Consider the following 13,523-nt stretch of genomic DNA (forward strand, 5'->3'; position numbering starts at 1 on the left):
AATAAGTCAAACTGGGGAGATTGTCTACAGTATTGTGGCACCTGCATTGTTTGCCTTACTCTTGGTACAGTTATAGGTGACAATCAGTTCCTCGGCCCCCCACCTCTCCCATCCTCAGCGGGCCTGGTCCCCTCTTGTTGCCCCCTGCAGCCCAGAGTCTTGCAGCCTACCAGCTGCATTCCCCTTGCCTGGCTGGGGCCCTCGGCCATCTGCATCTGGTGCTAATCACGATCAGTCAGGGGGCGTCCTCTTCTTGGCGCGTAATGTGTTCTGGGTAATACAGTTGTGGTTAAAGCAGGTCGATTTCTTTGGCTCCACCCCTTCTCTTCCCTGACATTTTTCCTTACCCTGTTCCTGTGCTCTCTGCTGGTCTACTCTGGTTCTCCCCCATCTGACTAGGGGTTCCAGATTCAGTGAACCATCCCTGCCTCTAGTAACCGGCAATTTAACCTCGAACGTCAGAAGTACAAACATAGAGAGGATAGGAGTCTCATGACTTTAATACTTTTCAGTGTTGGTTTCGATTGGTGATGCTTTATTCTTTAGATGTGCGTTCTCTAGATTTTATCTTTCACACATCCTGGTTTCTTTTTTGTCTGGCTTGAATCACGATGAGCTATTTCCTGTCTTCTGTACAAATTGACTAGCTCTTTGATTTTGTCCACCCTCCCACATGAGGTGTTGGGGAACCGAGCAGGTGAGTAGGAGAAGAGAAGGGGTATTTTGATACAAATGACTGTCAAAAAACAAGACTCTCCTTAAGGTTATCTTTTTCCCCGTTGGTCTGATTGTGGAGCCCAGGGTTGGCCCTATGTTTGCTGACTTGTGAAGTGCTGGAGTTCACACGTGTTGAGTATCCAGTTCAGGAACCTAGCTTAGAATTGCATCTGACAGGCCCAGCCGGCAATCCCAGCCTGGACTGCACATTGGAATCATCTGGGCTCTCACGTCCTGTCAAAGGAAATCAGCCTCTGAGGGTGTGGCCCAGGCTTAGGTATTTCTAAGCACTCCCCGGTTGATTGTTATGTGTAACCAGGGTTGAGAACCACTCTGCAGGCTAGACTTCATCTGTGGTTGGGGGGAGAATTTATTGCCGGGGTTAAAGTAACATTTTGTTCTGTGACTGGGAGAGAAGAGTGAACAAGTCATTTGTTTTTAGGCTGTTGGCTTGAGATTCCTGGGAGACATTCCTGCCTCTTCTAAGGCCATCTTCGCTCTTTTTTTAAAAAAGTTATCACCTCTTATCCCAGCTCATGCTGTTTTTTAAGTTTATCTGCTCCAAGTGCAGGCAGCATTCTGCAAACACTTGTTTTCCCCTGGGCAGTTCATGATGGATTGTGGGCAAGCTCTTTTCCGTGCCGGGAGGTGGGGAGTCCCCGTGGCTGTGAATCGACCTTCTGCCGAGCCTGTTATTCTTTGTTGGCGAAGGTAGCCTTGAGCATCCTTGCTCCAAGTGACTAGCAGGTCAGCGTCACCTGGGAGCTTGTTAGGAATGCAGATTCTCAGCCCTCACCCCAGACCTACTGATCAGAAACTCTGGGGGTGGGCCCCAGCCATCTGTGTTCTAACAGACCCTCTAGAAGATTCTGATGTGAGCTAGAAGGTTGAGACTCACCCAGCAGGTCTGGGATGGGGCCTGAGAATTTGCATTTCTGACCACCTCCTAGGTGATGCTGATCAGGGGACCTCACTTTGACAACCACTGGCTTTGAGAACCCCCAAGAGGCCTTGGGAGACTTTCACACTATTTCCTGGCTAAATCCTCCTAGCGAATATTAGGGACCTGGAGCTGGGACAGAGTGATCAGAAGAAAGTGAGAAGGAAGCTTCTGCATCTTAAACCTGAACACGATCTCCATCAAGCCCTGACCATGATGAGGGCTGCTGCCCAACTGGTCTCCGCAATGCCAATCATGAGAAACAGTTTTTTTTTGGCCTCACCATGCAGCATGCAGGATCTCAGTTCCCCAATCAGGGATCAGACCTGCGCCCTTGCAGTGGAAGCATGGAGTCTTAACCCTTGAACCACCAGGGAAGTCCCTAAACAACAGTTTCTATCATTTATTGTGTCCCTTCTACACCGCATATGTGATTTATACGCATTCTCTCTCCTCATACCCTACTCTCAATTTTCTACTTAGTGCTAGGGAACAGTAGTTTGAATAATGCAGAATGGCATTTTTATTTTTTTCTGGTTTGGAAAAATTTCAGACATGTCTGTTTTTGTTCATTTTTCCAGATTATGTTTTTATTTGCTTTTTGAGATCTGGGTTCAGTTATCAGCTCTCCCTCTTATGTGAGTCACCTTTGATTTCTCATTTTACCCAGCCTCAGTTTCCCAAAGTAAAAAGTAAACTGTTTCCTCGTGGGTTATAAATAACAGATGCAAGTTCCTGTCACTTAGTAGATAAGTAATAAATGTTAGTGTCTGTACTTCTGGTCTTACTCCCCAAATAGGTGAGCACAGACTGCCCTGCCCTGACCAATATGTTGAAATTAGGGTGGAGATAAAGCCTCTAACAAGTTTGGAAAAGTCTAGGGAATGTGGGAAAACTGAGCAGGGCCTCCCAGGGACAGGGCTGCAGGTCAGAACTCAAGGCTAGATATGACATGCTGCTGACTGAAGCTGGGTTCAAGGTGAGTATTATGGAATCTAGAGGAACGCGCAGTTTGCCTGAGGATGGAGATGAGAAATGAAAAGCGATCTGGGCCCTCAGACGGGCAACGTCAAGGATCCAGCCAGCGCAGCGTGTGCTGGGTGGGCTCTTCCTACAGGCATGAGTGTCTTGGGTGAGGTTGGCAAAGCCTGGACGCTCGGGGCTCCAGGCAGAGGGGTTCTTATCAGACTTGTCTGGCTGCCTTTAGTTATTTAGAGGAAATGTTGACGTTCAGGACCTTGGAAGTGCCCCACTGCTCCTTGGCTAGGACAGAGCAGGCACAGGACAGATATGACCGATGCTGTATCTTTGCTGGGACCTGGAGAGGGACTGGGTCCTCATCTTTGACCCTAATCTGGCCACAGGAGAGGTACCATAGTCTTGGCTCTGTGATCACAGTGTCTGGACTGGAGCTCAAAGGGAAGAAAGGTTCTTAATTCCTCCCCATTGTCAGATGGCTCCGAGCCAGAGGGTAAAACCTGCCTAGCAGCAGGGTGTTTCAACAATGTCATTTTCTGTTCCATATCAAGAGGATCATTAACGGCAGTACCCGGTGGAGTGAGATGCCTTGTGAGGTAATGAGGCTCGCACATATCTGGTAAAGCTCTAATGGAGGGATTTCCTGCTTTGGGCAGGAGGCTGGTCCCCTTCCTGCTGTAGAGTCTCTTCACAGATCGCCTCTCCCGTGGTGGTTGGAGGAGTGATACGGTGGAGTCCCAGCCCAGCTGCTGAGGGCTCTGGGTCGTGGTGGCTGCTGGGGAGCAGTTATCTGAAAGCACAGACCCCAAGAGCAAGTGGAGAGCTGAGGTCAGCTTTATCAAGGGGTGCCAGACACCCACTAGAAGCCAGAACTCCTGGTAGAGAAAGCCAGGAGAGAGCACGCCTGAGAAAACGGCTAAGATACAGGCTGTTGCCAGAGCCTGACCAACTGCCCTTGAATTGTGCATGAAGTGGGGTGCGTGGGAGGGCTGGCTGGGTTTTAAGGGCTTGGGCAGTGGCTGCCATGGTTGTTGATTGTGGTTTTTCTCATGAGGTTCCACGGCTAGATAAGAAGGCAATTCTTGAGTGCTTCAGAAATGCCTTACACGCAGACAGCGTGAATAGTGTGGGACTATTAAAAGTCACTATTTGAATAGTGGCTTTGAAAGATTAATTCTTAGAGAATAACTTTTATGTAGATGTTTACATTTAAAAAATCATTGTCAATTTCAATAAGATAATTTTGCAGTCATTCGCATTTCTGTTTACTAGTGACAAACAACTAAAACATAATAGTGGCAACTGATTTATGTTTAATATTTGGGAAATGAGAGAACAATTTTTTCTTTTTTTTTTTTTTTGCGGTACGCGGACCTCTCACTGCTGTGGCCTCTCCCGTTGCGGAGCACAGGCTCCGGACGCGCAGGCCCAGCGGCCATGGCTCACGGGCCCAGCCGCTCCGCGGCATGTGGGATCCTCCCGGAACGGGGCACGAACCCGTGTCCCCTGCATCGGCAGGCGGACTCTCAACCACTGCGCCACCAGGGAAGCCCGAGAGAACTATTACAAGAAAGATTTTAATTCTCAGTAATAAAAATAGAATAAGACTTGAATAAATGAAGAGATATTTTCTGTTCCAGAATCAGAAGATTTAATGTAGTTAAGATGACATAATATCCAATCTAATGTATGGCGTTAACACAAATTAGATTCTCAATATGATCTTTTGTGGAAAGTGACAAAGCCAGAATAAAATTTCTATAGAGGAAATAATAGTTAAGCACACTAAAGAGATTTTTGAAAAGGAGTAAGCCAATAATAGGATAAATTATTCTGTTAATATTTAAAATACAGTGCAAAGGACATTTCAGTTGTATGGTATTGAATTCAAAGTAGAACCGTAGATTGATAAAAACATAATAAGGATTCCAGTAGTTCTAAATTTGCTAAAAAGTTAACAAACAATAGTCCTCTATAACAAAATAGTAAGAAAGGAGTCCAATTTAATAGACGTTATTGAGAAAAGTTGATATAAAGCACTTCTGTCCTCCTCTGATGCTGGTTGTCAAAATAAGCTCCAGATATTTTAAAGAATTAAAGTTGAAAATATCTCTTTTAAAGGTGAAACAAAATGGTATAGTTATCCAGCTGTGGTGGAAGAATTAATTTCTCAAGTATTAAAACGGTGGGCTAAATTATGAATGGCGAATTGGAAGGATATGATTATATAGAACAGCAATCAGATTGTTGAACAACAACAACCTTAATAAGTTCTTGATCAAAAGGGAAAAATGCAAAACTGAAATACACAAGGCTGGTAAAGATTAGTATTAAAAAATATAAAGAACAGTTATAAATCTGTAGGTTAGTACCCATTCTCCACTAGATAAACAGTTAAAAGATATGAACAAATACTATAAGTAAGAGGAAATGCAAGCATCAAGCCTACATTTGGGAATATTTCAGTCTTGCTAATAATTAAAGTGCAAATTAAAAACATAAGTCTATTTCTTTTCTTTTTTGGCTGCACCATGTGGCATGCGGGATCTAGTTCCCTGACCAGGGATGGAACCTGGGCCCCCTGCGTTGGGAGCACGGAGTCTTAACTGCTTGACCACCGGGGAAGTCCCCCATAAGTCTATTTCCTACTTATTGAAGGAGCAAAAGTGATAAAACTCTATGTTAATGTGCTGGCAGGGAAATAGACATGCTTTCAGATTGCTGGTATGTTTTCTGGAGAGGAAGGAGATCAAAATGAAACAGACGCTGCAGGGAAACTGATTGTGTCCTTTGAGGCAATACTCTCAAAGGAATAAATCTCAAAAAATAATGTAAAAGAAGAAAGGTTGTTTGTACAAAGGTTGTAATGTAGTGAAAATCTGGCCATTACCTAACCTCCTGACAATCTGATAATGGTTGAGCAAACCAGAAAATATTAAGATCCCATCATATTAGCAACTGTTAAAACCATAAATCTGAGGATGTTGGCGATATTATAGGGAGCATATGTAAGTTAAGTCGAACCAGTTTGTTAGCTGAACATTGATAACTGTCACATTATGTTTGCCTAATGAAAACATTGGTACTGTCTGGGTTTCTCAATGGTCTAAGTCAGTGCTTGTGGGACTTCAGTGTGATTAAATCATTTGGGGATCTTGTTGAAAGGCGGATTTTGATTTAGTAGAACTTGGGTGGGGCCTGACATTCTAAATTTGTGACAAGCTCCCAGATCATGGTGAAGCTGCTGATTCTCCCGCCACGTGTTTGTTTTTTTTTTCTTTTTGTGGTACGCGGGCCTCTCACTGCTGTGGCCTCTCCCGTTGCGGAGCACAGGCTCCACACGCGCAGGCTCAGCGGCCATGGCTCACAGGCCCAGCCGCTCTGCGGCACGTGGGACCTTCCCGGACCGGGGCACGAACCTGTGTCCCCTGCATCGGCAGGCGGACTCCCAACCACTGCGCCACCAGGGAAGCCCTCCCGCCACATTTTGAATAGCAAAGATTTAAATCTCTGCCATGCAGTATGGTAGCCACTAGTCATGTGTGGCTATTCAAATTTAAATTAATTAAAATAAAGTAAAATAGAAAATTTAGTTTCTTAGTCTTATTACCTATATTTCAAGCATTCATTAGTCATGTATGGCTTACATTTTAGGAAGCTCAGATTATAGAACAATTCCATCATCATAGAAAGTACTATCAGACCTAAATCATCAGTCTTAAAGTGAAGAGGATTTTTATCTCTTTGTAGAGTTGTTTGAAATGTACAATTATGAGCTTGTTCCATTCCTTTGTGGTCACAAATCATATAGGTATACATTGGTATGTAAGGCATAGAAGAGAGAAAGCAAGGAACAATTTCATCTAATTTAGTTGGATCAATGGAATTCTCTTTTCGCATTGATTTTATTGTCAATCCATGGATGTTATCCTAATTATTCTTTGTCTCTCAATGGGCAGTCATTTCCACTAAATTTGTATCAGTTTCTTTGCCATTTTTTCCTCATCCTACATTATTAATGTATACTAGAGGAGACATTGTTTGAAGAAGTATTGCAATAATTTAAAGTATACATGTGTGGGGCTTCCCTGGTGGCACAGTGGTTGGGAATCCACCTGCCAATGCAGGGGACACGGATTCAAGCCCTAGCTGGGGAAGATCCCACATGCCGCGGGGCAACTAAGCCCATGTGCCACATTACTGAGCCTGCGCTCTAGAGCCCGCGCGCCACAACCACTGAAGCCCACGCACCACAACTATTGAAACCTGTGCGCCTAGAGCCCGTGCTCCGCAACAAGAGAAGCCACTGCAATGAGAAGCTTGTGCACCGCAGCAAAGAGTAGCCCTTGCTCGCCGCAACTAGAGAGAGCCTGCGGGCAGCAACGAAGACCCGATGCAGCCAAAAATAAATACATAAATAAATAAAGTACACAAGTGTATAATTTGTGAAAAAAATCCTCATTTTACCTTTTCCCATCTAGGTGTTTCATCAATTTATATATATAAATATATTTTCTGTGTGTGGTACGCGGGCCTCTCACTGTTGTGGCCTCTCCCGTTGCGGAGCACAGGCTCCGGACGCGCCGGCTCAGCGGCCACGGCTCACGGGCCCAGCCGCTCCGCGGCACGTGGGATCCTCCCGGACCGGGGCACGAACCCGTGACCCCTGCATCGGCAGGCGGTCTCTCAGCCACTGCGCCACCAGGGAAAACCCCAATTTATATTTTTAAAGTGTACTCTTGAAGCAGGACCAACCTGTATTAGTTACCAAAGGATATAGGCATTGATTTTCATTGAAAAGTTCCCTGGATGATTGCTTTTTCTTTACTTCCTGTGAAGTGGAAACACTGACCATTGTCATCTATTGGACCGGGGCACGAACCCGTGACCCCTGCATCGGCAGGCGGTCTCTCAACCACTGCGCCACCAGGGAAAACCCCAATTTATATTTTTAAAGTGTACTCTTGAAGCAGGACCAACCTGTATTAGTTACCAAAGGATATAGGCATTGATTTTCATTGAAAAGTTCCCTGGATGATTGCTTTTTCTTTACTTCCTGTGAAGTGGAAACACTGACCATTGTCATCTATTTCCAGGAATTTATGCAAATATTCTCACGAGGTTCTCTCAGAAGATAACTTCCAGGTCCTGAAAAATCATGCACTCTCTGGACTGAACAAAGAGGAATTAGCAGTGCTCCTTCTCCAAAATGACCCTTTTTTTATGCCAGAGGTAAGTTCTAATTCCTTAGTTTGAAAAGCAGGGCGAGTGTTTGGCAGCGTGGCAGCGTGGGTGTGTTGGAATGGGAGCAGAGAAAACTGCGCGCCAGGGCCGGCAGGTGGCAGGCAACAGGTGGATTGTCGCTGAGTTATCTGAGAGAGTCAACAATTTCCTTCCTATTTGAAGTTTTACAAGAATTGGAGTCTGGGCTTCCCTGGGGGCGCAGTGGTTAGGAGTCCCCCTGCCGATGCAGGGGACACGGGGTCGTGCCCCGGTCCGGGAAGATCCCACGTGCCGCGGAGCGGCTGGGCCCGTGAGCCACGGCCGCTGAGCCTGCGCGTCCGGAGCCTGTGCTCCGCAACGGGAGAGGCCACATGGAGTCTGGAATGCTTCCCCTGCTAGGGAACCCTGTGCGAGCCAGTGTGATCTGAAGAAATAGCAGTAGGACTAATTGGTGCCTTACATCCGAGTGACCTCCTGGAAGAGGTGGGCTTCGAGGCTAGGGCTTTGGAAGATGACAGGGTGTATTGGTTGAGGCTAAGTTATTGGAACAAAGAGACCTCAAAGTGCAGTGATTCAAATAAAATATTACTTTGTTTCTCTATCACTTGACAGTCTGGATCGGGGGTCATTAAACCATGGTCCACGGGCCAAATCCCACCTGCCACCTGTTTTTGTAGTTTAATTGGAACACAGCCACCCCCATTCATTTATATATTGTCTGTTGCCGCTTTCTCATGCAAGAGTGAGTTGCGTATTTGCAACAGAGACTGAATGGCCTGCAAAGCCTAAAATATTTACCATTTGATCCTTTACAGAAATAGTTTACTGACTTTTGGTCTTGCCCAGATGTAGGCAGGTAGGTATCCGATGGTCAGGCAGCTGGATTCCACGATGTCATTCAGGGACTCAGGCCAGTAGGTCAGCCTTATTATCTTATATATAATATATCCATTCTATCATTGGACCAGTAGATAATCTCTGTTCTCTTTTAACATGTGGCTTCCTCCTCCAGGTACAAGGAGACTCTTCTCACTATCATCATTTTCTAACCAACAGGAATGTAGAGAGGGAGGAAGTGAAAGGCAAGCAGCTTTCTTTTTTAAAAGATGCGACTTGGACATTGTAAAAAGCGCATCTGCTCCATCTCATTCGCCGGAATTTATCACATGATCACACTTAGGTAGAAGGGAGGCTGGGAAATGTAGTTTCTGGCTGGGTAACTAGGTGTCCAGCTAAAACTTGGAAGCTTTTGTTATTAGAAGAAAGGTAAGGACAATGGAAGATAATTAACAGGCTCATCCCCACTGGACTATTGACTTGAAAATCAGAGGATGCTGTTTAAAGAATGGTATCTGACCTGAGAAAAACCCTTGTGTAGAGAAGTTAGCCTCACACTGAAAGAGAGGCACAGAAACATAATGGAAGACTCAAGTGGAATGGGTGGAAGGGACTGAGATTAAGATAAGCAAAGGTGGGGACTTCCCTGGTGGTCCAGTGGTTAAGAATCCACCTTCCAATGCAGGGGACTCAGGTTTGATCCCTGGTCGGGGAACTAAGATCCCACATACTGTGGGGCAACTGAGCCCACACACGCCACAACTAGAGAGAAGCCTCCATGCCGCAACTAAGACCTGACACAGCCAAAAATACATAAGTAAATAAATAAATAAATATATATATTTTTTTAAGATAAGCAAGGTTGAAATTCAGATGTGCTTTTATATATGACAAGATAGCTATTAGGGATATCTGGGGGGTTAAACATCTTTTGACTAAGCTCTGTGTTTCCCTGAGGACTTAGAAACCTTAGGACATGAGGGGTGATTTTGAGTTGATCACTGAGCTCAAGAGAGATAGGAATGCAAGGCAGTCTGTAAAAATGTCTTCAGAGACGGAGAGAGTGGAGGGGGACTATATATGCCATTTCCGCAGGCATTCTTTCATTTATGTACTTGGATTTCTCTCTCTCTCTCTCTCTCTCTCTCTCTCTCTCCGTTTCCAGAAGCCTAGGTTTAGAGGTCTTGTCTTGGGATACCTATGGCCCTTGGCCTGTGTGCCAGCTCAGTCCCTCCTGGCTACCAGCATGGGGAGACGCCTTACACACCAACTCGTTAAAGGTCCCATTGACTAACAGACCCACCCCCTCCTTTTCCTTTGATGTGAAGGGATGATGACAGGTGAAGTCTTGTTGACCCTTGAGAGGAGTGTCCCTGGGGTCCAACCTTAGTCTAGTGTTAAACTTGGAAGTTTGGAAAGGTCACTCATCAGGTTTGCTGTCTGCTTCTGTTCTCCAAAATCACCAAGGACTTTCTGTATCACGTCCCTGGAGAATAAGGGGAGTGACAGCTCTTCCTTTCTCTAGGGAAGAACCTACTAGAAGGTGGTGTTGCTGATTGATCCCAGAAAAGCCCATTGACAAAAGCGCTGGGAGGGTCCTCGTAGGAAAATGCTATTGTCATCCTTTACCACACAGAGAGTCTGAAGTGTCATCTGAGGTTCCCTTTCCCTTTTAAGAATTCAGTACCCATGCTTAGTGGGTGGGGTGGGAAGGCTTGTGCTTGAAGTTTATTTTTAGCCAATAACTTAATTGCCATTTACTACTTGTCAGGCGTAGGATCACAGACTAGCAGACTACACTGTTACCTGAACCAGAGGTCTGAGGCGCTGGTTCCTGTAGTGGAAAATCGACCAAAGCATCAATAACATAAGTCTCTATTTGACAATTTGGGGCAAGAGTGGTCTCTCAAGGAGTGTTTTAACTTGGGTGAGTGGGGCAGAATATTTTCAAGGTTTTAGCAGGAGGGGGTCAGCCAGAGTTCAGCTAGTTCCGAGGGTAGTTGGTCAAGGATGGTCCTTCCATGTCTCTCAAAGTCCTGACTCTGCCACTAACCACCTCTGTGGTCTTGGACAAGGCATTTCGTCCTTCTGTGTCTCACTTTACTTATCGTTTGTTTTGCATTCATTCAACTAACACTCAGGAGTTCCTACAAGGGCAGGCTTCTGAAGGCAGCAGTGGACAAGACACACTGCCTGCCCTCAAAAACTTAAAATGTTCACACCCTTCCACTTTGCCTTGACCTGTGAGAACATAAAAGCATCAGGCAAATCTGACTTCCTCGTATAGAAACTTGTGTAACTGAGATGTATTTATTAAAAGGAAGAAATGATTTCATTTGTTTTGGCAGGAGCATTCTTACTTAAACATCAGCATAGAACTAGGAATGTTAACCAAAGCATCATTTGTGAAGTTACTGATTATTCTTGTTTCACTCAAGCCTCTAGAACACTGGTTCTCAAGCTTTACATGTGTGTCAGAATCACCTGGAGGGTTTGTCAAACCCAGATTGCTGGGCCCTACCTCTGGCCGTTCTGACTCTGTAGATATGGGGAAGGGCCCAAGGGGTTGTGTTTCTACTAAGTTTCCAGTTGGAGCTGATGCTGCTTGCCCAGGGACCACACTTGGAGAACTGTTGGTCTAGAGTCTTGAATCTGGATCATAGGCTCTATCGCAATGATACCTGTTTGCATCAGGTTTAGAAGTTGTTTATATGGCTTAAGTCATGGTTGTTAGAGTCTGAACCCATGTCTTTGCCACTTGGATACATCATAGTGGCCCATGTTGACCTGGTTTGCTCAGAGTCTATTGAAACAACTTATAAACGTTTTCATCTTTAAGCTTCTTCATGTAATGATTCAAACATTTGCATCACATTTCATATTTTGCACAACACATTTACGTATTTTATTATTTAATCTGCTCGACAACTTGGTTAGGTGAGGAGAGCACATATTTTCCTTCTTTACAGCAAAGGAAAGAGAGGCTGGGAGCAAGTAAGTAATTCAGATGTGAGGTCACATGTAGCTGCTTCCAGGGCTGCAGACTTCAACCAGTATCTTCTAGTCCTGCTTCGCCTGGTCTGGCCTCAGTGACAGTGTTTCTTCTGCTCTCCTCTCAGTAAGAACTACATCTCTGTAGACCTAGATATGTAGATATACCTATTTACATAGGAATATACAAATTATCTGCTTCAGTTGATCGTTTGAGAAACTGACATTCTACCTAGCTGAGACTAGATTCTAGACTCCTAGCAGTTGTAGGTAAGACCCACATGTCCTCTTTTGAAAAATTAATTAATTAATCAATTAGTTTGGTTGCACTGGGTCTTAGTTGCAGCAGGCAGGCTCCTTAGTTGCAGCTCGCCAGCTCCTTAGTTGCGGCACACTGGCTCCCTAGTTGTGGCATGCTAACCCTTAGTTGTGGCATGCGTGCGGGATCTAGTTCCCTGACTAGGGATTGAACCTGGGCCCCCTGCATTGGGAGCATGGAGTCTTAACCACTGTGCCACCAGGGAAGTCCCCACATGTCCTTTTTTTTGGGTGCACTGCGCGGCATGCGGGATCTTAGTTCCCCAGCCAGGGACCGAACCGCGTGGAGTCTTAAACACTGGACCGCCATGGAAGTCCCTCCACATGCCTTTTAATAGAACAATGAATTGATATCCAAAGACAGGACTTCCTCTTTGGGGTTCCTTTATACTGTAGGGCTCCCTTTGGGTCCTGTTTGGTTCTATGTGTAGCTAGCCGTCTTATGTTGATTCTTCCAAAGGAGGTTAATCAAATTCAAGTTTCTTTTAGTTAGTTTGTAGGCCTCTTCTGCCCCAAATAAGTCATCGATTGAATAGAACTCATCAAAGATTGTGGAATACACATGCATTTTTTTCCCTTTGATATATCTCTGCTTGCTTCTGATTTTTTTTCTTATCAGGAAGTAAGAAAAGCTGCGTTTTTATTACTTATTTATTTATTTATTTTTTGTCAGCGTATAGTTGATTTACACTGTTGTGTTATTTCTGCTGTACAGCAAAGTGAATCAGTTGTACATATACATATATCCACTCTTTTTTAGATTCTGTTCCCATATAGGTCATTACAGCCGAAATTTTTATATAAACTTTCCTTAACATGTGGCACATAGAGAAGCATGTTTTTATCTCTGGCTATTGTTTCTTCTTTCTGTAGATATGCAAAAATTATAAGGGAGAGGGTGGAAGACAGACTTGTAACCAGCGGCCACCGTGTGAAAGGCTCCACGTCTGTGAACACTTTACCCGAGGGAATTGTGGGTATGCCAACTGCTTCCGGTCCCATAACCTGATGGACAGAAAGGTGCTGGCCATCATGAGGGAGCACGGGCTGAGCTCAAGTGTCGTCCAGAACATCCAGGACATCTGCAACAGCAGGCACCGCCAGAAGAAACCCTCTGGGTGGAGAGGTAAATGCGGTCTACTTTTTAATTACTAGAACAAACAGAAATAAAGAGAAATCGCAAGGAGAGAGAAACTCTACCTATACTCACTCTACCTCATCATATAAAACTCTATTTTCACTTTCATATGTTGTCCATTTGCATACACAATTTTTATGTAATTATGGTCGTAGTATATGTATGATTTTGCAACTCGATTTTCATGCTAAGCACTATCTCCCCCCACCATCAGATTTTTTTAAATGTTTACCATTTTTCTAAAAGGTAATTGATGAAACTATTTTTTTTTTTTTTTTGCGGTACGCGGGCCTCTCACCATTGTGACCCCTCCCGTTGCGGAGCACAGGCTCCGGACGCGCAGGCCCAGCCGCTCCGCGGCATGTGGGATCCTCCCGGACC

The 13,523-nt window shown here is 44.9% G+C and overlaps 1 protein-coding gene across 1 annotated transcript in view; it reads left to right on the forward strand.

Moving 5' to 3' along the window:
- The window catches only part of ZC3HAV1 (zinc finger CCCH-type containing, antiviral 1), a 64,646-nt gene that overhangs the window by 14,686 nt on the left and 36,437 nt on the right, over positions 1–13,523 (forward strand). The window contains exons 2-3 of the mRNA XM_007118763.4: positions 7,732–7,867; positions 12,878–13,130. Coding sequence (XP_007118825.2) covers positions 7,732–7,867; positions 12,878–13,130 — 389 coding nt within the window. The remainder of the gene's footprint in view (positions 1–7,731; positions 7,868–12,877; positions 13,131–13,523) is intronic.

This window comes from Physeter macrocephalus, chromosome 5, assembly GCF_002837175.3.
Source record: "Physeter macrocephalus isolate SW-GA chromosome 5, ASM283717v5, whole genome shotgun sequence".
In the NCBI taxonomy this organism is placed as follows: Eukaryota; Metazoa; Chordata; class Mammalia; order Artiodactyla; family Physeteridae; genus Physeter; species Physeter macrocephalus.